This window comes from Talpa occidentalis, unplaced genomic scaffold (assembly GCF_014898055.3).
Source record: "Talpa occidentalis isolate TD23 unplaced genomic scaffold, MPIMG_talOcc4v2.1 talOcc4.5, whole genome shotgun sequence".
In the NCBI taxonomy this organism is placed as follows: Eukaryota; Metazoa; Chordata; class Mammalia; order Eulipotyphla; family Talpidae; genus Talpa; species Talpa occidentalis.
The window spans coordinates 118,788,327-118,812,701 of record NW_023604861.1 but is presented as its reverse complement, the minus strand read 5'-3'; the positions used below and the strand labels follow the sequence as shown (position 1 = coordinate 118,812,701).

Here is a 24,375-nt window from a genome sequence, read left to right as displayed (position 1 = left end):
AATAATGAAAACTGAATTTAGAAAGAGCTATAAAGTAGTAATGCCGGCTTTAAACCCAAACTAAGAAATCGAGGATCACAAAATACACAAACATATATAGTTCCCTTCTGACTGACAGCTCTACTGTATTTTCTTACATATCTGCTCCATTCTGTGTTCACTTCTGAGTAATAGTCTTGGAGTGACCATGTTGAGCATTGTGTTTGCTAATGTATTTACCTGTGTGATTGAGCTGTCGAGAGCTTCTCACCCAGCTTTTATATCCTAGCCTTTCATTCTGTTGACTTTAGTCTTTAGGGGGCTATTGGATGTTGGGGAGGAGGTTTTCAGGAGTGGGTGGAAGGGTCAGTAACATAAGGACAAGACTGTCACCACACAATGCATCAGCCTTTGATGGATACGCCAAAGCCAGAAACTTCCTGCAGGTGCTTTGGTTCATGCCCTGGACTCAAGGAACAGGAGTTCTTCTCAGTTCTTCGAGGCAGTGCTAAGTCTTTAAATCCTCAGATAATTTTTATTTTAGGCCCATATGGTTTTATCATTTTGCTCGGTAATTAAGTTGCTTGTATCGTGCCTACTCAAGTTAACCAGTGGAAATTGTCCCTGAGTACATATTCTCCAAATGACTTTATCAAATTAAGAGCCTAGTAATTAATTATCTTGTCCATCTGTTCCAAAGACATTGTTTTGAAGAAGATGGCACTTAATAACAATGTAGGGTGTTTTAAGAGTACTGTTAGTGTATAGATTTCTCTCATTCAGTTCATTTTTTAGTGGTTCCCTTTAATTTGGGTAATTTATTTAGCCGCCTTGGGGAAAAATAAAATTAAGTCATACAATATGTAAAATATGCATTAACACAGTGCAAATTAAAAACATTCCTGACTCTTGACATGCTATCTTGGGAGGGTTTGCTGTGTTTTTAAACACATGTAGAAAAAAAAGGAAATATATTTGAGGCCCTTCATTCTCAACTAAGAAAAGAACATCTATTCTGTCGCCCTCTGTCACAGTAATTTTTGGCCCAAAAGAGCAAGCCAACTCATAACTAAAAAAGCCAGTGTCTATATTAAACTCTGATGTTTTTAAAACAAAGTAATTGTAGGAATTCCATGTTATTATTGGACTTCTCCCCAGATTGAAGAAAATATGCTTTCCTAGAAATGAGGCCCGTGCCCACTCGAGATGGAGATCTCCCTCCTTAGAGTCTTCAACTTGTCAATAATTCACTTCAGGTGTGTTTGCAGCACTTTCTGTCCTGGTGCCTGCTGCCTTTTGTGATCCACTATGAATCTGAGTGATATCTAGCCTTATTACACATTTATTTCATTCCTGAGATAAAGCTTAAGCTCCCACTCAGTTGTTTGCAGTTTGGTCTGAGCTGGGCTGCCCATCACCATACACCAATCCTGTGACCCAATAAGGTTGGAGAGCAGTAATCACAGCAGGGTGATAACAAGCCTCAGATGACTTTCCCCACCTACCCTCATTGTCACCATAACACAGACAAACAGAAGACCTGCTCCAGACAATCCTGTGAAATGTTTTGTCAAGTGATTTATGTGGCTAAACAAGCAAATCTAAAATGTTAAAATCCTACCTCTTCTGGAAATACCAAAAAGTAAACCAAAACATATAAAATGGAACAGATTTTCTACTTCATTTGCACCTTTGCGTTGCATGTAAGTGATAGGCCTCCCCGTTGTGTAGACACCATTTGCAGGGGACTCAGAGTTCTATCTGCCAAGAAGCTATTTAGTTTAACTGCAGCCCTGGAGGTGGAGGCAGCGGTTTCTCTTGGACTTGATGATTAGTTTGTCGTGAATGTATTGCACAGATAAGTAAATTTTAAATTATCCTCTCCTACTTTGCTTCTGATTGAAAAAAGTTGCATGCTATGGCTATTGGGAGTTAATATGATTGCTTTGATGATCATAGCTTGGTCATAGATTCTGTAGGACTTGATGGCACTTCCTAGACATTAGGTTGTAAACTTTCTGAGGGCAAGAAATTTGCACCTTCCAAATTTCTCTTCAGTGTCAGTGTCTAGCAAGGCAAGTATTCAATAAATGCTTTTGATGATCATTAAGCTATAGATTTAACATCAAAACCCTATTGATTTTCTGGTCTGCTCAGGGAACAAATATTTGGAGTGTCTGTTGTGTGCAGGGCATTGTACTGAACAGTTGAGATAGTGTGGCATGGAAGCACAAGCCCCTACTCCCTGGAAATGCACATTTCCTGGAGGATGAGACCAGGGGATCTCACACTTCACTCTGATGACAAGGATGAGAGGGTTGGGAATTGACAGCCCACACGGACTGAAGAGGGTGCTCCTTAGTGTCCTCTGTGTGAGCACTGGCTCAGCCCCAGGTGGCTCTGAAGGAGCCTAAGCAACCAGGTGGTGTAGACTTTGCTCAGGTCTTCAAATAGGTTACTCCTGGGGCCTCCTTGGTGGCGCAAGGGGATAAGCACAGCACTATGAAGCAATCCACAGCCTCTACAGAACAAGTTCTATCCCCAGCCAGCCAGGGAGAAACCCACATGGTGAGGCAGACCTCTTCTGACTCGCCCACTACTCCTCTCAGCAGTGTATTTCAGCCAGTCTGCCTGTTCTGTTCCCCACTCTGTCTCTGGTGGATCCTCTCACCCCCCACATCTCTGGCCTGTTCCCCAGCTCTTTTATGAATAAATATCTAAATCTTAAAAAAAAAAAAAAAAAACAGGTAAATAGGTTACTCCTGACGTTTTCAGGGTTGCTTCTCTACATGCATTGGGAAGGAGATGGAATATTCCACATTCCCATTGTTGATCATTTGTGATTTTACATCTGACACCTCCCTCAACTAAGGGCCAGGACCCCATGTGTTCCATGCCCCCTCCCAGCTTAGTGCCTGTTGCATGTTCATAAACAAGCTGATCCATGTGCCAGAGCATCCATTTCTGATGCAGTTGCAATTCTAGCTCTGAGATGGCTTTGTGTTCTGTTACTGTATTGAGACTTAACTCTCCTCTTTCCCAAAGTGCAAATCTTACTTTCCTAACAGAGTCTCCATGTGTCTCTCTCCCCTGTCCCATCTTTACTCTCTGAGTCCCACCTGCCCACCATGAAAGCAAATGCCAGTGTCTCCCCCCACCCCCCAGACCTGAGGGAGTGGAGGCAAGAGGGCCTTCTGTCCCTGGGACTCGGTTGGCACTCGACACTTGATGAATTCTTGCTTGAGCTCTCAGCACAAGCCCTGGGGCTCCTCCCAGTGTGTTTCTGTACCTCTGGTCTCCCTGCTGCCATGGCTAAGCCCCTACCAAGTCTTCTTTAGCCGATCACATGGAGTTGCTCTGTCCTGACCACAAGCTTATTGCACTGTAAGGCATAGTTCTAGAAGATAACATTATAAATCTTATTAGAGCCATCTGGGCTTACAACTTCTATTTCCCTACAATTTTTACCACTTTTCTTTCAGCTGAGCACCCTAAGTTTCATGAGCCACAAGCCAACCTTGTTGGAGGGAGCTGTCCTGTCATGTGCAGATTTTGGTTGCGGGGTGATAGCACCCTGAGACTAGGAGAGGGTGGCTGTAGGAGGCAGTGTGTGCTCTTCCGGAGCTGGCCTTGTGCCTCGTTTCACAGCCTGTGTGGTGAGAGGCAGGAGCACGAGCGGGAGTTAGCTGGAGAGAGGCCAGAAAGGGTGCCGGAGGGAGTGGTACTTAAGTGACTCTCTGATGGTGACCCTGAGAAACCTCTTAAGAAGGATGGTTGGACATTTATGTGGGATCCCTGCAGCTGCTTGGATGTTTCACTGGCAGTCTCTCTTTTTTTCTAAACTTACACATTCCTGGAAAGAGCTAAGAAATTTAATTAGTAGAAAGAGAGTGCATCAAATTTAATTAAAGTTGAAGCTGCTTTTTATAGAATAGAAATATGGTTTATATGTCATAATTTCTGTTCCTGACAGTTATTTCATTAATATACTCTGTGGAATCCTAGTAGCACAAGTGCTTTGCCCTTTTAATTCCTTATCTGTCCTTGTTTTCTGACAAAAAAAGAGGCCTCCCTCTCACCTACAAATAGTAGTTTATGATTTATGGACAGGGACTTCCCGCCCTGTGGGGACAGGCCCATGCAGTTCAGAAGTGGCTATGTCCAGCCTTGGGCGGCAGCCTTTGCAAAAGGCCTCCTTGACTTGTTTTTCCTTTGGGATCTGAGCAGCACTAAGGTCTTCTTGGGAAAGATGAGGCTGATGGTTTGCCGCTTCCAGATTTCCTCCTCTGCAGGACTGTATGGCAGAATGTTAGATTAGCACTTGTCCTTGGCTGCAGCTGCAGAGGTCCCTTCTGGGCACCCCTGCCCTTTGCGATGAGAGTGGCAAGGAAGACCCTATCCACCTAGGCCTCTTCTGCAGCCCCTAGAGTGGCGCTCCTGTGCAGTGTCTCTCGTCACTGGTGAAACAAACTTCACTCTCCACTTACTATTAAAGTCATGATTCAGTTGTGGAGACTCACATGGTGCCACGGGATGCAGTGTGGGGTGTGTTGTCTCCTCTCTCGCATCGCTTAGTCTTTGCTAGTAGGGGAAGTGATTGTAGAGATGTAATTACACATTCTCTCAAAAAAAAAAAAAAATCTACAAAAAACCCTCGTAGAGAATACCCACCATCTTGGAATGGACCTGAAGTTTGAGGTGCTTGGCAAGGAGAAGGGTGTGCCTTGGGGTGGGGAGGAAGAGAAGCAAAGACAAGAGGGGAGCAGTAGGACAAAGAGAGGCAGCAGTAAGCTCGGCATGCAAGGCTGTGATGTGCTCCTGGCACTGGGTGCGGGCCAGGGCGAGGCTGTGGGAGGGGTGAACCAGGATCAGATCTTGACAGTGATGCAAATGGAATGGCATTAGTAGAGTCATGGGGCTTCAGAGTTAGAAGAACGTTCATTCTCATAGAATGGATGAGAGTACTGAGCATCCGGGGTTTTAAGTGGCTAACTAAAGGTGACAGTAAATAAAGGTGTTCCCCCCTTTCTCTCCTAAGAGACTATGTTTGGAGGGCCTACCCTAGTGGCACAGGCGGTTGAGCGCAGCGCTGTGAAGCTTTCTGCAGCCTCTGCAGCACTGGTTCGATCCTGGCCAGCCAGCAAGGGTCCCACATGGCATGGCAGATCTCTCCTGTCGCGCCCGCTGCTCCCCTCAGCAGTGTATTTCATCAGTGTGCCTGTTCTGTTCCCCGCTCTGTCTCTGGTGAATCCTCTCATCCTCCCACGAATCTGGCCTTTACCCAGGTTCTTGTATAAATAAATAAATAAATAAATAAATAAATAAATAAATGAATCTTTAACAAAAAAGAGACTATGTTTGGAAAGGAAGGAGTCTTCATAAATGATTAAGAGCAAGTGCTAATAGTCATTCTTCTGATTTAAATGACAAAATAGGGTGAACTGACTTTTTGCAGTGCATCCATTAAACTATAGAGACTGAGACCCTGCACCTGCAGGGGCAAGAGTCTCAGAAATTGGGTCCCAGGTTCCCTGCAGTGGAATCTCCTGGAGCACCTATTCCATGCGCACACTCAGAAGCTCTGCTCAGTCTTGCAGAAAAGCAACCCGTAAGTGTAGCACCTGGGACCTGCATTCAGATCCCATAGTCATTCCCTCCACACACTGATTTTGTTTGTTCTCAGTCTAAAAGATTTCTGAAAGTGAGAACTGTAAAAACAATGCGTAGTCTAACCTCTGGCTTTTAGTGATGAAAAGAAAGTGTTAGTTTGGATGCCTTTATCATTCATTTTTTTTCATTTACAAGGCAAAAAAGACATGGCCCCCTGCACTAGAAGAATTCACCAGCAAAACAGTAGGATTTTGATTTCGTATGATGAGCAGGTACTCCCAAGAGTTCAATACTCCTGTGTACCTTAGAAGGTCAGAGGAAGGAAAATTAATCCTGGTTGCTTTCAGAGGCGAGAAGCCCTTGCACGGTGGGTGGCCTTAAGGGAGTGGAATTCACCATGGGTGAAAGAGAAGCGGGGATTTGAGACCAGGTAGACATGTGATCTGTGGCTCTCCAGAGGCGAAGGATGGGAGAGGTGGATTCAGTAAGCTACATGTTACCTTTGCTGCCAGGTGTGAGGTGGAACTAGTGGGATATGGAAGTTAAAAGATAAAATAGGCTAGACCTGTGAGCACCTTGTCGCTGTGCCCAGTCCGCCCTTCTGGCCTGCTGGGACTGTCATAGTCCAGGAAATAGAAGGCACCAGGGAAGCTTAAGTGGCACACGCTGCCTTGCTGCAGAACCGGCTAGCGTGGGCCTCCTAAGGAGGGGAGTGCCCTCTAGGGGCTTAGAAGATCTCCTTGCGTTCTCCCTCGCACTCAGGCACTCATGCCCAAGATGCTGAATCCATTACCTACTTGAGAGAGAAAAAGACAGCTTAGCCCAGTCCCACCTGGCTGCAGCTGTGATTACATTATGCAAAAATTTATTAATGTCGTGCTTTGATTGATCATTATCTTAATACTGAGGGATAACATTAGAGGCTTGGTTTTTCTGGCAAATAGCAGATACGGGTTGTTTCTTGTTTGAAGTTTAAAAGCCCTTAACCCATGTAGTGTGTGGTTCTGTTTACATGAACTGCCCCCAGTAAGCAAATCCATGGAGAGAGAACATAGATTAGTGATTGCCAGGGGCTAAGTGAGGGGAGGTGGAGAATACAGGGTCTGTTTTTTGAGGTGATGAAAATATTCTAAAATTAGAAAGTGGTTTTATTTGCACAAACCTGGGAATATAAAAACCACTGAATTACATACTTCTTTGAAAAGTGAATTTTATGATATGTGAACTGTATCTCAATAAAGCTGTTATTTTACTTATTTATTTTTAAAGCCCTTCACAGTTCTGTTCAAGGTGTCATGCAAATAGCTGTCATCTGATGTAGCTTTTTTAAAATCTCAGCGCTCTGCTTCTCTTTGTGTTTTGTTTTATATGGTAAATATTCCTCTTTTATTCATCTCAAGTTCTGTTCCATTTGAGAAATATTTGTTTTCAATCAATTATTTTTTATTGAAGTAGCATGTCACTTTCAGGGGGGCATCATTAAAACCGCTGTGGGGACTACACTAAGTCCACCACTAATGTCCAGTTCCCCTCTTCACCATCCTTACCTGGTGACCAAACATGACCAAACAGGTACAGAGTGCACTGCTGGGGGATGGGTCCCCAGGTCACCGTCAGGCCTTATGAGAAGGACTTTAAGAAAAGTATGTTCTTTGAGGGTGCAGAGAGGAGCTGTTATTTGAGGTTGGCCTAGAAAGACAGATGGTATCTGCACAGACAGCTGGAGATGAGGGCTGAACGGGACATGCTCAGGAGGGAGAAAGGGGAGCCTCACAAAGACAGCAGAGGGAGGGCTTGTTTGGAGAATGGAAGTGTAAGTAGCACCAGGAAAATAAAGATGCTTCGAGATACATTGGAACTAAGGTGTGTTGAATGCGAGGCTGAGGAGTTGAAGACTTTTTTTTTTTTAAGTTTCGGAAAAGGTAGACTTTTAATAACTGCTTTTATCACCTGTTTAAGTATATAGTTACAAAGTAGTTAGAAATTTCTGAAAGGGCAGTCTTGTTAAAAAAAAAAAGCTCATTCTTCCATAAATAACATCTACTCCTTCATTGGGACACCACTGTTTAAAAAGGCCCTTGCCAGATAACTCCAAACAAGACACTCACCCAGCATTTCCAGCTCACTGTTAATGACGCTGTGTGCCGGGCACAGGCAGGCTGAGTGGGGGCCGTCAGCAACACTCAGAGACGCAGCCAGATGAAGGGGTGGAAGGTTTGTGAGGATGGAACAGGAGCTGAGCTCTTAGACAGGTGTGGCATGACTTGGGAGAGGAAGCGACCTGGGTGAAGGGAGACTGGGTTAAAGCCTGGAAATTGGGGGAGTGAAGGTTCCAGAAGCGAGGAACAAGGACTTTCTCACATGTTAGTTTGTTCCCTTTGGGTTAATCCATGTGTTTTCTCCATTTTCTTGCTTGCTCTCTATCCAGGTTTTTGGGTGTAAAAAACAGGAAAAAGATTAATGGTAGGGGGCAAAAGAGAAAAGTTGGTGAGGGCAAGATAAAAACGTGTGCTTTAGTTGATCTGTCATTCAGCATTTCTTCTGGAATCAGTAGAAGAAAATCTAGACTCTTAGTAGAAAAATATAGCCCTGGGCACCTTATATAACATCAGGATAGTTGATTAGACTCTATTTCCCTATTTCCATCTGTAAAAGGGAGGATCACTACCTCCAAGTGTAAACAATCTAGAATAACCTTATGAAATAATTTTTAAAAATTGCCTTGGACTTATAAATTTCCTTGACAAATAAGGGTCCTGATGGGGTTCTGGATTTGCTAACTCATGTGAGTTGTGTTATGTCAAACTATAGGAAATTGCTGTTTCACTATTTTCAACCTGCAAAAATGGCACTTTCATAAAATATCAACCTAATAGGGATGGAAGGCAGCTGTGCTAACCATTGTACCACCAGCCCACCCTCTCATAGAGATGGGATATGAACCCAGGCTTTTGCCTTTTGGGGTTGTCTGATAATTTTCTTCATTATTAAGATGCTAATAGTTGTTAGCATCTGCTAATCTCAGGTTCAAGGGAAGCTGAGGAATACATGATAGCATTAGTAGGGAGGAGTTACAAAGAGGTTGTTAGGAAGGGGATGAGCTAGGAGCAGCCAGCCAGCAAAATCTGGGGATCTGACTCCTTGTATTGTTCCTGTGCAATCATTCTGGGTTTGAAAGTAAAGATTTAGTATAAAGATTTTGGTTTTTGTTTTTTTTCCCCCCTAGGTGAGTTAATAGGCAGCAGTGTACAGTTTTAGATCTTTTACAACATGCTGGAGACAACCTTTGTGGGTCTCTAGGAAAACAAGAGAGAGATTTAAAGGTTGGGAAATAAGTCAAACATAAAAGGTAAAGAAGTAGAGTTAGGGTAACTTAGTTGTCTTCGGGTCCGTGTGATTTCTGACAGCCTCACAGAGTGCCTGGTATGTGCATGTTCAGTAAGGGTTGCAGGCCAACATTTGAAGAGGCATTCTTTCATTGACTGCATGCTCTGTGGTGTTTAAATGAGACTGATTCCATGGAACACATCACTAAGTGAGAATGTGAGTCCAAGAAGATGTGGAAGAAAAGGCTAGTCAGCTGTTATTGTAAGATGCTTGCATTAAAACCACATCCAGGCTCCGGGATCAGGGTGTGTTCCATGCTCTGCTCAGTTAGTCTGTTAGCTCTGAAACTTTGTACAGAGTGTCAAGTGCCGTAAATGTAGTCAGTATATTATTCCTCTAATATCAGTGTTATGATTATGTGCTTAAAACTGCAGTGGCTAGGCACATAAAAATGAAAGACCGTGGGATGGCCTTACCAGAACTGAAAGCCCAGTTTATATTTACCCAGCCCCAGAAGGTGATTGTCCTGTAGGAATACAGATTGTGAATCAAGTGCTCCCAGCTCTGCTCACACAAAACAGGTAAACATTTGTTTTACACCATAAGCAGAGGTGCCATCTCAGCAAACCCTCAGTGCTCTAACACCCTCTTCTCCCAGGAACCATCACCCATGGAAGAAGTCTGAATGACTCTACCTTGAGGGAGGTCATTCACACCTTTAGTGGCTTTAATGATCTGTGGTGTAAATTTGAACTTAATTTCCTTTTTAGTTTTACAGTTAACTATGGATGTAATTAAACCTCTGGGTCTGGTAGTTAAGGTACTTGTGGACTTACAAGCTTATTTTAATTCATTAAAGAAATGAAGAACATAAGAAGAACAAAACAATCACTTAAAAAAGAAGGGAGGGAAACCCAGAATTAATGAATGTGTTAATAGTTCTCTGCTGGGAATGTTCCCTTCCCCTGTCCTTGACCACTGTGGTATATAAATAAGCCTTCCTTTCACCGCTATGAACCTGGGAGTTCTAGGAGTCATCATCCTGTCCACCCACTGACCCACACTTCATCCCCACCACTGGAGACCAGGGTCAGACTTTAGCCCTAAGCTCCTTGTGCTGCATTTCCATCCTGATGCCCTACTGTCTTGAACTGCTCATTTTCTGCCTCCTATTTCATCATAAAAGCATCAGGGAGTTTGACAACTTTTTTCCCTCCTCTTATTTTTCTGTGTTTAGGTAAGTTTGGAGCAGAGTCAAAGTTAAGGATTACAGGCAGCAGAATGAACTTGCAGGTCACGGAACCACTCTTACACGCACGCAGAGACAGAGGCACGTAGAGTGGCACAGAAGATCCAAGACATTAAGACTTTAGTTTCCCAATAGCTTTCAGAAAGTCCACTTGTGCAGCCTGTGCCCTCTGTTTATAAAGAGCCGCTGGGCCTCAGAATCTGTTGCTTCTGTTCTGCACATCTGTACATGCATTAACGTGACTCGAGATGAAGCTGCTACTACACACAGACACACTGACCACAAAAAGGCTGAAAGTCTAATGACTTAGTAGTTGAAAGAAGAGTTAGAGGGTCTCCCCTGCTGGTGCAGCGGTTGAGCATTGGGCTGCGAAGCTGCCCGCAGCCTCTGCAGCGCCGGCTCAATCCACCGGCGAGGGTCCCATATGGCGCGCAGACCTCTCCTGCCGCCCGCTGCTCCCCCCTCAGCAGTGTGTTTCATCAGTCTGCCTGTTCTGTTCCCTGCTCTGGCTCTGGTGAATTCTCTCACCCTCCCGCGCTTCTGACTGTACCCAGTGCTTGTATAAATAAATAAATAATTTTTTTCTTTTTAAGAAGAGTTAGAAAAGTCTGAAAAACATCTAAAGGTCAGTAGCAACAAAGCAGTAACATGAGGACATATTTTTTAGGGAAAAATATAATGTAGGCAAATAACAATAGACCTTTATCACCCTGAAAATGTCAGCTGTGCTCTATACCAGTCTGGTTAAGGAAATGAAGTCTTGCATTTTAGGCACATTCCTGTCAAAATGGTTAAAGTTAAAATCTAAGCGGATATTAAGAAGATGAGCCTTCGTTATTTGGGAAGCCAGTTATGTTAGAACTCCTGCCCCTCCCCCAGTGACACCAGATACAGGACAGGGTCCGATAGACGAGTTTATTTGCCACAGCCACTACGACTGTGGATTCCCGCCTTCTATGTTGTTATTTATTCATGGGGTTTTCCTTCCCTTTTCTTTGGTTTCAGATGCGAGTGTCTCTCTGGCTTATGTGGTTTCCCGGTGTGTGAGGTGGGATCCACTCCCCGCATAGTCTCTCGTGGAGATGGGACACCTGGAAAGTGCTGTGATGTCTTTGAATGTGTTAATGGTACGTGGGGTTTCTCTTGTTCTCAGAGAGTGTACATTTTTGCAGGAGGAGGAGGAGGGCGGGCTCAACCTAGCACTTCTGCCTTTCATAAGGCAGGGAAAATACTCAGGGACTTGAAATTCACTCAGAAAGATTTGCTAAGATCCCACAGTGCAGTGAAGGAAGCTAGGAAGCGAATCATCATTCCATCCATCAGAAAGAGAATATTGGAACTTTAATAGCAGATTGCACATAGCTGTCATCTTCTGCTGTGTTCATAGTTCAAAAATTTAAGCATTCCAGGGGAAGAATCACAGATCTTGTAATCACAGTAGTCCCCTCATCCAGGCCCTCCTCGCCTTTCTGCTAGGAGGTGATCTGTATAACTAACACCACATGGGAGCTACCCCAGTGGGTGAATTTTTTTTTCTGCTTTTTAAATTTTTATTATTTTTATTGAGATAACTGAATTGTAACACCGTATGCGATTTAGGGGTGCAGGGCGTCCTTCTTCAGACGCACATGTCACCATATCACACCCATCACCAAAGCACTCATAATCTTCTGCCATAGTCCAGTGGACCTCCCCCCAACCCCTGCTTTTCTCCCTGCCCCCAACCTCCCCCTCTGGTAGTCTCACTTCTGCAGTCAGATTTCTAGGATTCATTTTGGTTTGGTTTTGTCTGTTCCTTAGTATTCCAGTTGTGAGTAAAATCCAATGTTTGTCTTTCTCCTTCTAACTTATTTCACATAGCGTAGTCCCCTTTCGGTCCTTCCCATGTTGTCACAAATGCTAAGAGTTCACCCTTTTTTACCTGAGTAGTATTCCATTGTATACCTATACCACAGCTTCTAAGCTATCACAATTTGAAGCAGAAAAGACATTGTTCATCTAGGCTAGCGTTTTCTTACTTAGACGAGAACATCTTTGATCAGTGCTTGGTCATTAATCAAGCTTTTTGCTTGACCCTTGTAATCCAAAAAAAGGATTCTTCAGTCAAAGATCCCTTTAGGGAGAAGCCACCTCTCCCTTCCACCTTTCATGAGATGGACTGGTGTTTTGTACATGGTGTTTCTTGAATTTAGATGCTGGAAGGGAGGAGGACTTAAAACATACCCTTCCATTAGAATAAATAAAAGGATAAAGACAAAAAATAAAAAGCAAGTGCGATGTCAGTAATTGTAGAGAGCATTATTTAGCCCATATCTGACACACAAGGAAAATGAAGATAGAGTTGAACAATGTAACAGCATTACAGAGAAATGTGGTAACTCCTCCCTATAAGAATCAGAGTTCAGAAGATTTTCTGCTCTCTCTCTAGCCTTCCCACCCGATACAGAAACTTTGATGGTCTCTTTGTGTCCCCACCTTCAGTTTCCAAATCTATAAAAAGAAGTGATGAACAGTAAATTAAATGGGGTGTTATATGTGAAGCACATGGAGTTGTGCAGGAGCAAATGGTTCTTATAATTTTGTGTACCTACTTCCTGATCCAGAGCAATGGTTCTAGACATTCTGGGCAGATGGAGAAGGTGAAATGAGCTTCCTGATTTTTAAAGCCCTTATAATATAAGCATGGAAGGAGAGGGGCAGAAAAAACTCCATGGTCATACATGTCTCTGTAGTGCTTTTCTCCACCTGTTTTTATCCAGCCAGCAGTAATGTCTGTTCAAAAGCAGCACGCAACCAAGCAGATCTCTTTTCTCTGGTGCTGCTGCAGTGTGACTTAATTGAGGGTGATGCTCTAGGTGGGATATTGAGCTAACACCCCCTGAGGCAGAAGTCGGGGTTCCTGACCCTGCATCTCAGGTGTGCCTCCTCCAGGGCACGGTGCTCTGCAGGTGCTTTCATGTCTGTCCCTCATTCTCAAACCTGAACCAGAAGCAGGACTCTGTCCATGTGTCTGTGAGTAATAGCTTACTGTCCACCTCTCAGAGGGCACCCAGGTTTTGGTGAGGTGATAAGTGCGCTAGGAAGGGGGTTCATAGCATCCTAATTCCCTTTAGAGGTGGCTATAAAATACAGCCCACAGAAGGGTGGCTTTGTTGGTATCCTCCACCTTGTCCTGCCCGACACTTGAATCTTTGCCCCCTGGAAATGCCACCTCTCTTAATACAGCTTGCTGGGGTGACCTTAAGTGAGGAAGAGCAGTTCCTATTGAGCTATAGAAGCCTACATGTTGTGCCTTTCTTATCGGAACATTACCTGTGTCTTGCTCCAGTGTGACGTGACCGGGAGAACCAATCACAGCCCCCGCCTGTGTGGCCTTGGAGTAGCTTAAGGGCCTCTGCCCCTTTATAGGCCCACTTTATAGAGAGCTCTGGCTTCAGGAACAGGACTTGCCATCTGCATGAGAAAATGTGGAGAAGACAAAGCACAGTCACAGTGTTCCTGGTGGTGACTTCTTTCTTGCCACCGTCACCTCATTGGGTGATCTTTGTTGTGCATTCCTTACCCTGCTATAGTGTCTTTGTCACCATAATAGTCATTCGGTTGTAGAGGAGACTCGAACTATAATCCATAAAAATTTATAATCCGAACAGTGTTTAAGGATATTCTGTCTCAAAGTCTGTGTTTTACTACTTTTGACATTCAGGCACATGTACACATGTGAAAATATACACACACACACACACACACACACACACACATGCATTTCCCATACATAGACAGGTGTGTGTTTGCCAGCAAGTAGCTTGGAAAAGTTTGAAGCACCTTTGAGGACAACCAAAGCAGTGACAGTGGTAAAATATTAGAGAATCAGGACCATAAAATTATACCTTGAAGGTAAAAAGCAAAAAGACAGTATCTACAGGTATGCAGGTCATCGTGTTTTTCTAAGTAATTGCCAGGGATAAGAGTCAGATACACAAATTATATTTTTAGAGAAAAGTACTCAAGTACTCCGAGCCTTCACCTTTGTGGTTATATCAGTTTGCTGTTGACTTAGAGAGCTATTTTCAAACGTTTGTCATCTGCTCTACAGTTGTCTTTGTTTTGACATATGGTGTCTATGCTTGCCTCCTGTATGTCTCACCCCCCAGTGAAATAAGACCAGAGGTGAGATATTAGCCATTAACCTTCTGTGATACTGAAGGGAAAAGAAAACAGAAGTATATATCTATTTGGATTTTATCTCCACTTGGACATTGGATTTGAAGTTCTACATTTCAGTCTCTTCTTTCACTAAAATTACATACGTATCACCATCTGCCAGTTAGCGTAATTTGTCACGCAACAGATTATCAACAGTCTATACTATAAGACTTTTTTAGGAACTCTGGAATAGATTTAAGAGAGAACAGAAGATTCCAGAACTTAGAAACATAAAATTTAAATGGACAGGCACAAAATGCATATAAAAATCACTGAATAGACATTTTTATGCTTCTATGCATTGAGAATTACAAATTACATAGTAAATTATTTCTTTGTAGTATATTTCTTTCCTGCATCTACTGAACTGGTCCTCTTACAGAGGTAGCAGTAATCTCCACACTCTCCTGAGATTGCCATCCATCCCTGATGAGTGCAGAAGTCATTGGTCATCGCCCCTCAAAGGCAGCTGCCAGTCTTTTTATCATGCACCTTCCTGAAAAGCCTCCATAAATTTCTCTCACCATCAAACAAAGATTTCGTTATGCTGTGTGATTTTTTTTTTTTTTATCCTAAGGAATTGATTGTGTCTTCTAGGCTATGTTTTTTGGGACTCTGTCCATCTCTCTAAATTCCACTCCCTCCCTCTCTGCGCCTGAGCTCATGAAACCTAACTGCCCCAGACCTCATGACAGATAACAGATCTGTCCTCTTCCACTTAAGTTTCTGCGCGTCCCACTGCAAAAACAGGTTCACGGAGAACAGTTTTATTCATAACCAGAATTTTCCCTCCTCACTTTTGCAAATGTTGCACCAAGATCTCTGGCTTCACCCAGATGTTAGATGAGGTTGATTCAGCTAAGTAATTAACATGGATTGATTTATCAAATTTTTCCCCTTTGGTTTGCATGGATGTTCCACATTTTGTAAGAGTACAGTAATTTGTCTCATCTCATAAAAGTGCTCCATTTCCTTCACTTTGAAACTTGTGACCACAATGCCCAGGTTTCTTTTAGTTAGTATGTTAGATTAATGTAGTGCTAGATTAGCGTGTTGGCTAAAAATATGTAAAAGAAATCTGATCTATAATAAGATGACTCTTTTTAATAAAACATTAATTTCTGAAGGGAAAAAAGTATATTCAGTTAGCACTAGGAAAGAGGTTCATGCATGTATATCTGCTGCCCGTGTAAACATACACACACCACTTGTCTCACACTAGTTCTATGACCTTAGTCAAGTCACCTAATCTCTTTCAGTTTCATTTTTCTCATTGAAGAATGGTTACTAGGACTTGTTCTATCTTTTGGACAGAACTGTTATAAAATCGAGAGAGAGTCATTTGGTATGGTACAGATGTAAATACATTCAAAATAAAATGCAATAAAAGTTTCTTCAAGTATCTAAGTCATGCAGAGTGACTTAATAAGAAGTACAGGGACAGAGGACCCCATGAGACTGTGTGTATCATAATCCAGTTTCCCACCACCTCATTAAATAGAGAGCATAGCTCAGGAGATCTTGCTTCTGGTTGGGAGACTTGCATTTTACCAGCTTTCTGAAACATTCACTTCAGGATGCACAATCACGGGTTATGTACTCAGGAGTGCCATGCAGTAGTTCCCCCTTCTTCCACGGTTTCCCTTTCCCTGGTTTCAGTTAACCATGGTCAACTGTGGTCCAAAATTATTAACACACAGCAAGATCTTTTGATAGAGACCACATTCACATAGCTTTATTGTAGCATATTTTATTACTCTATCATTAGTAATTGTTAATCTCTTATTGTGCCTAATTTATAAATCAAACTTTATCATAGGTGTATGTGTTTGGGGAAAAAAAACATAGTGTTCAACACTCTCCATGGTTTCAGGCATCCTCTGGGGGTCCTGGAACATACCCTCTGGCTGAGGAGGCCAATCAAGTTTAGAGAACTTTATCAGTTCCCCCAAAATTCCTGAACTCAATAGCATGCCCCATTTCCCCGCTACAGCTCCCAACCCTAGGCACTCACCTTGCTTCTGTCTCTGTAGATGTGCCTCTTTTGGACATTTATCAGTAGAATCATACGATCTGTGGTCTTTTGTGACTGGCTGCTTTGATTTGGCACAGCACCTTCCAGTATCATCCATGTTGAAGCACTGTCAGAGCTCTGTCTTTATAGAACCAAGAATGACATTGTTGTTTGGATCCACCAGATTTTGTTTATCCATCAATCAGTTGATAGACATTTAGGTTGCCTTCCTGTTTAGCTGTTGTGAATAGTGCCACTGTGAACATCTGTGTACAGTTTTGTGTGTTGGTATGTGTTTTCATTTCTCGGGTATATACCTAGGAATGGAATTGTTGGACCATGTGGTAATTCTTTACTATATTGAGGGAGTACAATTTTTTTTCCAAAACTTTTTTCTAAGGACACTGAATTTCTGTGTCCTCACCAGCAGTGCCAGTTTCCCCAAATCCTCATCAACACTTAGTGTTGTTTGTATCTTTTTCGTTACACTCTAGCTATGAAGTGGTGTCTCATTGTGGCTTTCATTTGTATTCCCTGAATAGTGATTCTGAACATCTTTTCATGTGCTCACTGGTCATTTGTTACTTCTGTTGGAGAGAAGTATCTGTTGAAATGTTCACTCATTTTTTAATTGGGTTATTTTTTATTATTGAGTTGTAAGGGTTCTTATGCTTTCTGTATACAAGTTCTGTCTTAGATACATGATTTGCAAATACTTTTTCCCATTCTCTGGGTTATTTTTTTACTGGTGTTCTTTGAAGCACAAAGTTGACAAATTCCAGTATAACTATTTTTTCTTGTTGTGTTTGTGCTTTTGGTGTCAAACCCAAGAAACTGTTGCCTAATCCAAAGTTACAAAGATGTACTCCTGTTTTCTTCTAAGAGCTCTATTTTTGTAGCTATTCCATTTAGATCATAGCACCATGATTCACTTGGAGCCAACTTTTGTAAATGGTGTGGTACAGAGTACTCTATTTTCATTCTTTGTGTGGCTGTGCAGCGCTATTTGTTGAAAAGACTATTCTTTCCCTCATTGAATTGTCTTGGGTCCTGTGTCACAAATTAATAAATGTAATGCTGTATACTGTAAGCTTACAAAGAGATGTATACCAGCTATAGCTCAATAAAACTGGGGAATATCAGTAAATAGAGTTTATTTTGAGCTCCCAAACAATTCTGTTGCACTCCTCTGTGTGTATATATGTATCTATCCTTATGCCAGTACCATGTTGTCTTAATTACTGTAGCATTGTAATATGCCCTGAAATAGCTGTGAATCCTTCCACTTTCAAGACTTTTTTTTTTTTTTTTTTGGCAATTCTGGGTTTCTTGAATTTCCATATAAGTTTGAGGATTGGCTTATCCGTTTCTTCCCCCACCCCCCCCCCAAAAAAAACCCAAAACACCCTACAAAGATTTAAGATAGAGATTGCATTGAGTACTTAAATGAGTTGGGGAAAGATTTTTATCTTAACAGTATTATCTTCTAATCCATGAACATGGGATATTTTTCCATTTATTTAGGCCAGAAATATCTTTGAACAATGTTTTAGAGTTGTCAAGGTACAAGTTTTGTGCTTCATTTTATTAAGCTTATGACAAAATAGGTTATTGCTGGGTTTTTTGTTTGCTGGTTTTGAGGTAACACTGGTTTACATCACTATCTGTGATTCCAGGAAATAGGTTCACACATCTGCAGATGTCTGTCACCAGACCACACCCATGATCAAAGCCCCCATAGTCATAGACCACGGGGTCCCTTCCCCCTTTGTTCCTACCCAAACCTCCCTCCCTTTCTAGTAGCCCCAATTCTGCAGTCATATTTCTCGGCTTTGTTTTGGTTTAGTTTTGCTGCCTTTATGAATGGGTTTGTTTTCTTCATTTTCAGGTTGTCCATTGCTGGTATACAGAAATACCATTTATTCGATTGCAGTTCCCTGAAATCTTGCTGAATTTGCTTATTAATTCTGATAGGTATTTTTGATAGATTCTTTAGAATTTTCACCATATGTGAGGTCTTCTGTAACTAAAAAATAGTTTTACTTTCTCCTCTCCAACTTGGAGGGTTTTCATTACTTTTCCTTGCCTAGCTGTCCCAGCTAGAACCTCTGTTACAACGTTGAAGTGGGGAGATGCACTTCTTTGTCTTGTTCTGTTCTTAAGGGGAAAGCATTCAGACTCTTCTGTTAAGTATGATGTTGGCTGTGATTTTTTGATAGGTTTGATAGGTTGCCATCAAGTCAAAGCAGTTCCTCCTATTCTAGCTTATTGAACATTTTTTATTATGGAAGGGTATTGGATTCTGTCAAATGTTTTTTCTGTGTCTGCTGAGATGGTCATGTGGCTTTTGTCCCTTATGGACCTGCCTTATTACATAAGTAGATTTTTGGCTATATAAAACTAGCCTTTCAAAATTCTTGGACTGTAGCCCACTTGTCATGGTATATAATGCTTTATATGTTGCTGGACCCCTTCTAATATTTTTTTAAAGACTTTCATATTTATAAGAGGTATTGATCTGTTGTTTTCTTTTTCTTGTGACATGTTTGTCTGGTGGGAGTTCTATTAAGTCAGCCAAAACTAAAGATAAGGTATTCAGTATTTAGGGACAGTATTTCAGGACAGGGAAAATTTTTTTTCAAAATCATTGATATGATGAGAATTCTAAATACAGAGGTTCAGGTCTTTAGTAGAACATAACCTTGCAACACAATGGAAAGAGCATGAGACAAGAGCAGCTGTTTTTACTTCTATCATTTGCTAAACTTGTGGTTTTATGCAATTTGCGTAGCATTTCCTTACTTCTAAACACAACATAAAAACATGTCAGACCTTTGTTACTGGAGTTAAGTGAGGTAGACTATGTAAAAGGTTTTATTAAGGGCCAAGCACTATTGAAATTATAGATCATTAAACCATATAAAGAGAAGAATAATTTAGGGAATCCTAGAAGAACAGCAGCACCCAACCCCTCAAAAAGACAAATTTTTTAAAGCAGAAGAAAATCTAATGTGAAGGCAGGATCATTTATTTCAGGTAGAATGACTTAACCAAACCATATACGTGCATTTCATGCTCAACTGGGTGCCTTTATTTAGAGTAGGGAGAGGTGGATTTTGCTAAAGGTAATTTTGATTCCTCTGTATAAAGAGGATAATGATGTGTTTTATATATTTTGTTTTATATATTCTGTAGATACTGTTTTGCATATTTTACTTTGTTTTATTGCTCCTGTCTAAAAAATTTTATCATTTAGGGGAACTTTGTACTTTCTGCCCAATTTGCTATACACCTGAGTTTACTGTTAAAAATAAAGCTTATTTAAAAAATCATATCCTGTATTAAATATCCACCAAATTATTACCTCTGGCTCTCACACAGAATATTCTAGAGTCTATTTGAAAAACATAAACGCATACGACTCAAAAATGACTTCAAATGTGTCTTGTTTTAATTCTTTTCAGAAACAAAGCCAACCTGTGTATTCAACAATGTGGAATATAATGATGGGGATATGTTCCGAATGGACAATTGCCGGTTCTGCCGATGCCAAGGGGGTGTTTCTATCTGCTTCACCGCCCAGTGTGGTGAGCTGAACTGTGAGCGGTACTACGTGCCTGAAGGGGAGTGCTGCCCCGTGTGTGAAGGTACGAGGAGATTCTCACTGAAGATGTATAAGAAAACTTGTGGTTCAGAGTTTTAATGTTAAAATTGACCTAATTCAGTCTCATCCCAAACTAGAGGAATAATGAGCAGGTTCCCTTTTTATTATACTGTGGTTGATCTTTTTGGTGTGATGCTAGATAGACTGAAAAAGCTTCCCCGAGAGAGGCTGTGCCCTGGGTGTGGACAGCAGATCACCTGTCTCTGCAGATTAGCATGAGTGTTGATGAGAGTGCTTGCTGTTGCTCACCTGCAGTTCCTTGCCAAGTCCTGGGGATGTTCTCCTACCCTGACATTAAAATTCACTCCCCACCGTCCTAGGCCAGAACTACCCTATTGTTGACAGTCTCGGCTAGTTAGTTCAGAGTTAGTTCACACCTGCCCCCTTCTAACACACAGGCCATTCCAGGTGGGGTCACACCTTGCTGCTCCCCTCCTTTGAAAATGTGTGTTGGTGAAAATGGGGTCACAGTGTAGCTTGGTGATGATACCAGCTTGGTGTCCAGCCCAATGTCAGGTGTGGCCTTTCACAGAAGACTCTTAGGGGCTTCTTGTTCTTTATTCCACTTGAGGAGTAATAGTTCCAAGCTCCTCTAGCAGCTCTGCCCTTCCGTCCCTGCTGCTCATAAATAGTAAACATTTCAGAATAACTTGGAACTACAACCTACCCATTTTTAGGATTAGGAAACTGAAGTAAAAGTGGGTTCCCTTATCTGAATTTATACTGAAGTCAGGAGGTAAGACCCCCACAACACATGACTATGTGTCTGGTCCGACCACACTGCACCTTCCAGAAAAGGAGGTGGGGTGAGCTCTCTCTTCCTGACTGAGCCCCAGACCTTCAGTCTGAAGTCAGATGTGCCAGGTCTGAGCCCTGGTGTTACTTCCACCTCAGAATGGAAGGACACAGACCATGGCATCTTCCAGACCTTTCTCTGTTTTCCTAAAATCCTTTTCTTCTCAGTGCTTGAGCTATATTTGCCACATAATACTGAAGGTTCTGAAAATGTTTTAAGTATACAAATGGCATCCCTAGCCTTGAACAATTGTTCATCAAAGCGAAGTTCTTTTCCCTGCTAGAAATTATTTCAGCCAACATAGGACAAAGGTGTTTCGCTTTCTGAGTGTCACTGGGGATTAAAAAAAATCAAACTTTTCACTTTCCCCACTGATTTGTTCCCTCACTGCCACGGTGTGTAATCATCTCTGAAGCCGTGTAGTAGTTGGTGGTGTAAAACAGAGATAGGGACCTCTGTGTGGCCACATAATGAGTTGTCTGGGCACCGAGCTGGTAATGTCTCACTTCCTGGAATTCAGACCCTGGTTCAAAGTAGAAATGAAGTATGCGGTGTAATATTTTTTACAAAGGAATTTATGAAATCTTATCTAGCTCAGGTCTCTTGGCTACTTCCATCTCTGGCTAACTGCCATTCTAAAGCTGTGACCACATTGTTTTTAAACTTTGGCCCTCTAAGTTTACTATAATGCCCTGTTCCCACTTTAGAGCGAGGGGAACCAAACTCAAAACTGCCTGGACTTTCCCCCCAGCTCAGCAGCACCTGCTCATGGCAGCCAGATTTTCTTGTTTCTGAAACAGGAAATTGAAAGATTTGTCTGGTTGCTCTCCCTGATAAGGATGCTTGGAGATTTTTTAATGCAGTACTTACATCCTCAGAAAGCTTTTGCCCCCAGTAGCCTTGGCTCATTTGTCCCCCTGCCTCACTGCTGCTTTTGCTGCCCAGCTCATGAGAGAAAAATGGCCTAGACTCACATCACAGCCTTCCCTTCAGGGCTCGGGAGTCAAGCGCGCCTGGTTTAGACGTGGTATGTCAGGCCTGTTGTCAACAAGCAGGGGCCTGTGCACTCCTTACTGCTGTTCTCACGTGAAGAGTTCAGCCGGTCCCAGAAGGAATGACACACTCTGTGCCATTATTCTTTCCACTTTATAGGCAGTGGAAATGAGGGGTGATAAAACATTTAAACATTTAATTCAACCATTCATAAGCCATTATCAGAGCCTAAAACGGACCTGCACTAATTACCAGCCCACAGCTCCACCCGTGAAGTGTTGGAGTTTTAAGGAACGATCACACCAGTGCCTTGGCTTTTATGCCACAGAGCCTTGTCCGGTCTACAGTGTCAGGATGGGGGAATGGAAATTCAGGGGGAATGGAAATTCAGCTGCCTTTGCATGTTCCCCTGGAGATACCCTGTGCACCCTGAGCCCCTGCTGATCACAGCTGGAAAAGAACTGCTGATGACTGGGACCCAGGATGACATGTCTAGGTGCAGGCAGGGATGGGACGCAGAATACCCTCAGGCTTACTCTGAACTCACATTTTAATTCAGATCCAGTGTATCCTTTTAATAATCCTGCGGGCTGCTACGCCAATGGCCAGATCCGCGCCCACGGGGACCGGTGGCGGGAAGACGACTGCACCTTCTGCCAGTGCATCAGCGGCGAGCCCCACTGCGTAGCGACCGCCTGCGGACAGAGCTGCATGAACCCCGTGAAGGTGCCTGGGGAGTGTTGCCCCGTGTGCGTAGGTAAGCCTTGTGGTTCTGACGAGTCCCCTGCGAGAATCTCATGTCGGATAACTTTCTACCAGATTGCTTTGTTTGGTTTTTTTTACTTCCTCAGGCATAATGCCTGCTTCATGCTGTTACCAGTCGCAGATGAATTTATTATATTGCCAAAGCTAATCGTGTGGGGAAAATGGTGCAAGTTTCCAGTGCGAATAGTGCAGTCTTTATTTTACCATTGCAAATAGGCTTTTCGGAATAGTTTACAGGAGAAGAGTAGATATATTTCGGTTCAGTTTACTTCAAGCCTAATTAACATGGGAAGGTCAGTGCGTCAAAGTAAAATTGAAATAGGCCCATGACTCTAGCACACCATGTTGGACCTTGAGGCTGCCATAAGCCCAAGAGTTCTGGCAGCTGAAGTAAAATGGGAACCGTCACGGGCAGGTGCAGGAACCTAGCGCCCTCATCCCGAGCATACTTTCTGTTCCTTTATCACGATGGGTGTAGCTTGCAATTCCTCTCATGCTTTCCCTGGGTCTTGGCTACCTGCATCCTCCATCTCCCTTCCTGTTTAATGGAGAGGAGCCTCAGGCTTCCTAAATGAGTCTTCGTGTCCAGCCCCTATTTGGCTCCACTTCCCCATTCTGAGAAGATTCTTTGCACTTACTCAAGTCAGTCTTAATCCTTTGTCCATGTCTTCTAGGACAGACAAGAGATAGAATATTTATCCTAACAGATCCTGCAGAGAAAGTCTGTCATTTAGGAGGATACTTGCAGAGTGAAAATGAACTATCATGAGTGAAAAATTCCCTGTTGAGGATGAGTCCTTCCAGAATTTTTTGAAGCGGGTATTAAGAAATTGACAGGTCTTCTCAGAAATTGAGTTAAGTAGACTAAGTCTTGATTCAAGGAGTCTTTTACTTCTACCTAAATTTTAATAAACTCACACTTCAGAGTTTTCCTGACTGCTTCGTTAACCTCTGAGGGGTTAGAATTATTAAAGGGCTTAGAAATCATTCAAAACTTGAAGCTGGAGGGCTCTAGTTGTATTGACATCAGCGGTTCCCTCACCATTACTCTACTCAGCGTGCGGCTGCCGCACTCCAAAATTTTATAGCTTCCAGATGACCAATTTTGTGGAAATCACCCATCCCGTTACACACATACTCCTCCCATCCCCTGAAGGCATGCTTTCAGTGCTGGAAAAAGGAGTATGGAAATCTGTATAATGCTATGCAGCAACTTTACAAGAGAGACAAGGGAAGGCGGGAATATCTCTCCCTAAGAATTAGGGACAGAACATGAACTATTTCAGCACATATGTTTGCATAATAATGCAAGAGAACTTAAAAGAATAAGAAATGTAATTGAGTAAACCCTTTAACTTCACGAGTTGCAAATCATCAATTGAAAATCAGACTAAAAAAAAACAAAAATAATGTAAAAAATAAAAATTAAATTAAATTAAAAAATTTAAAAAAAAAAAACTAAAATGAAGGGGGTACTTTCCTCTAAAGGTAAATGCATTCATCTTTTGCATTCATTCACATATCCATCCATCACGGAAAGGAAGCAGCCGGTGAATGGAATTATACATACCTGGCCTGTTCTATTCTTCCTTCATGTCGATATTTGCCTAGCAAGAGAACATTCGATTTGTTACTTAGGGTTTGATCTCAGCAATGTCTGCATAGAGTTTGATCTAATCTTCTGTTTGAGGAAAAGTGAGAGTGTTAGCCATTACTTCCCAAGAATTTATTAATGAACGTCTACAGTCCAAATACAGTGTCGAATGCAAAGATAC

The 24,375-nt window shown here is 42.3% G+C and overlaps 1 protein-coding gene across 1 annotated transcript in view; it reads left to right on the top strand.

Annotated features, from left to right (window-relative positions):
• Window positions 1–24,375, top strand: part of CRIM1 (cysteine rich transmembrane BMP regulator 1) — a 171,368-nt gene that overhangs the window by 87,062 nt on the left and 59,931 nt on the right. Inside the window, exons 5-7 of the mRNA XM_037528236.2 lie at window positions 11,171–11,292; window positions 19,847–20,029; window positions 22,395–22,592. Of these exons, the coding sequence (XP_037384133.1) occupies window positions 11,171–11,292; window positions 19,847–20,029; window positions 22,395–22,592 (503 nt within the window). The remainder of the gene's footprint in view (window positions 1–11,170; window positions 11,293–19,846; window positions 20,030–22,394; window positions 22,593–24,375) is intronic.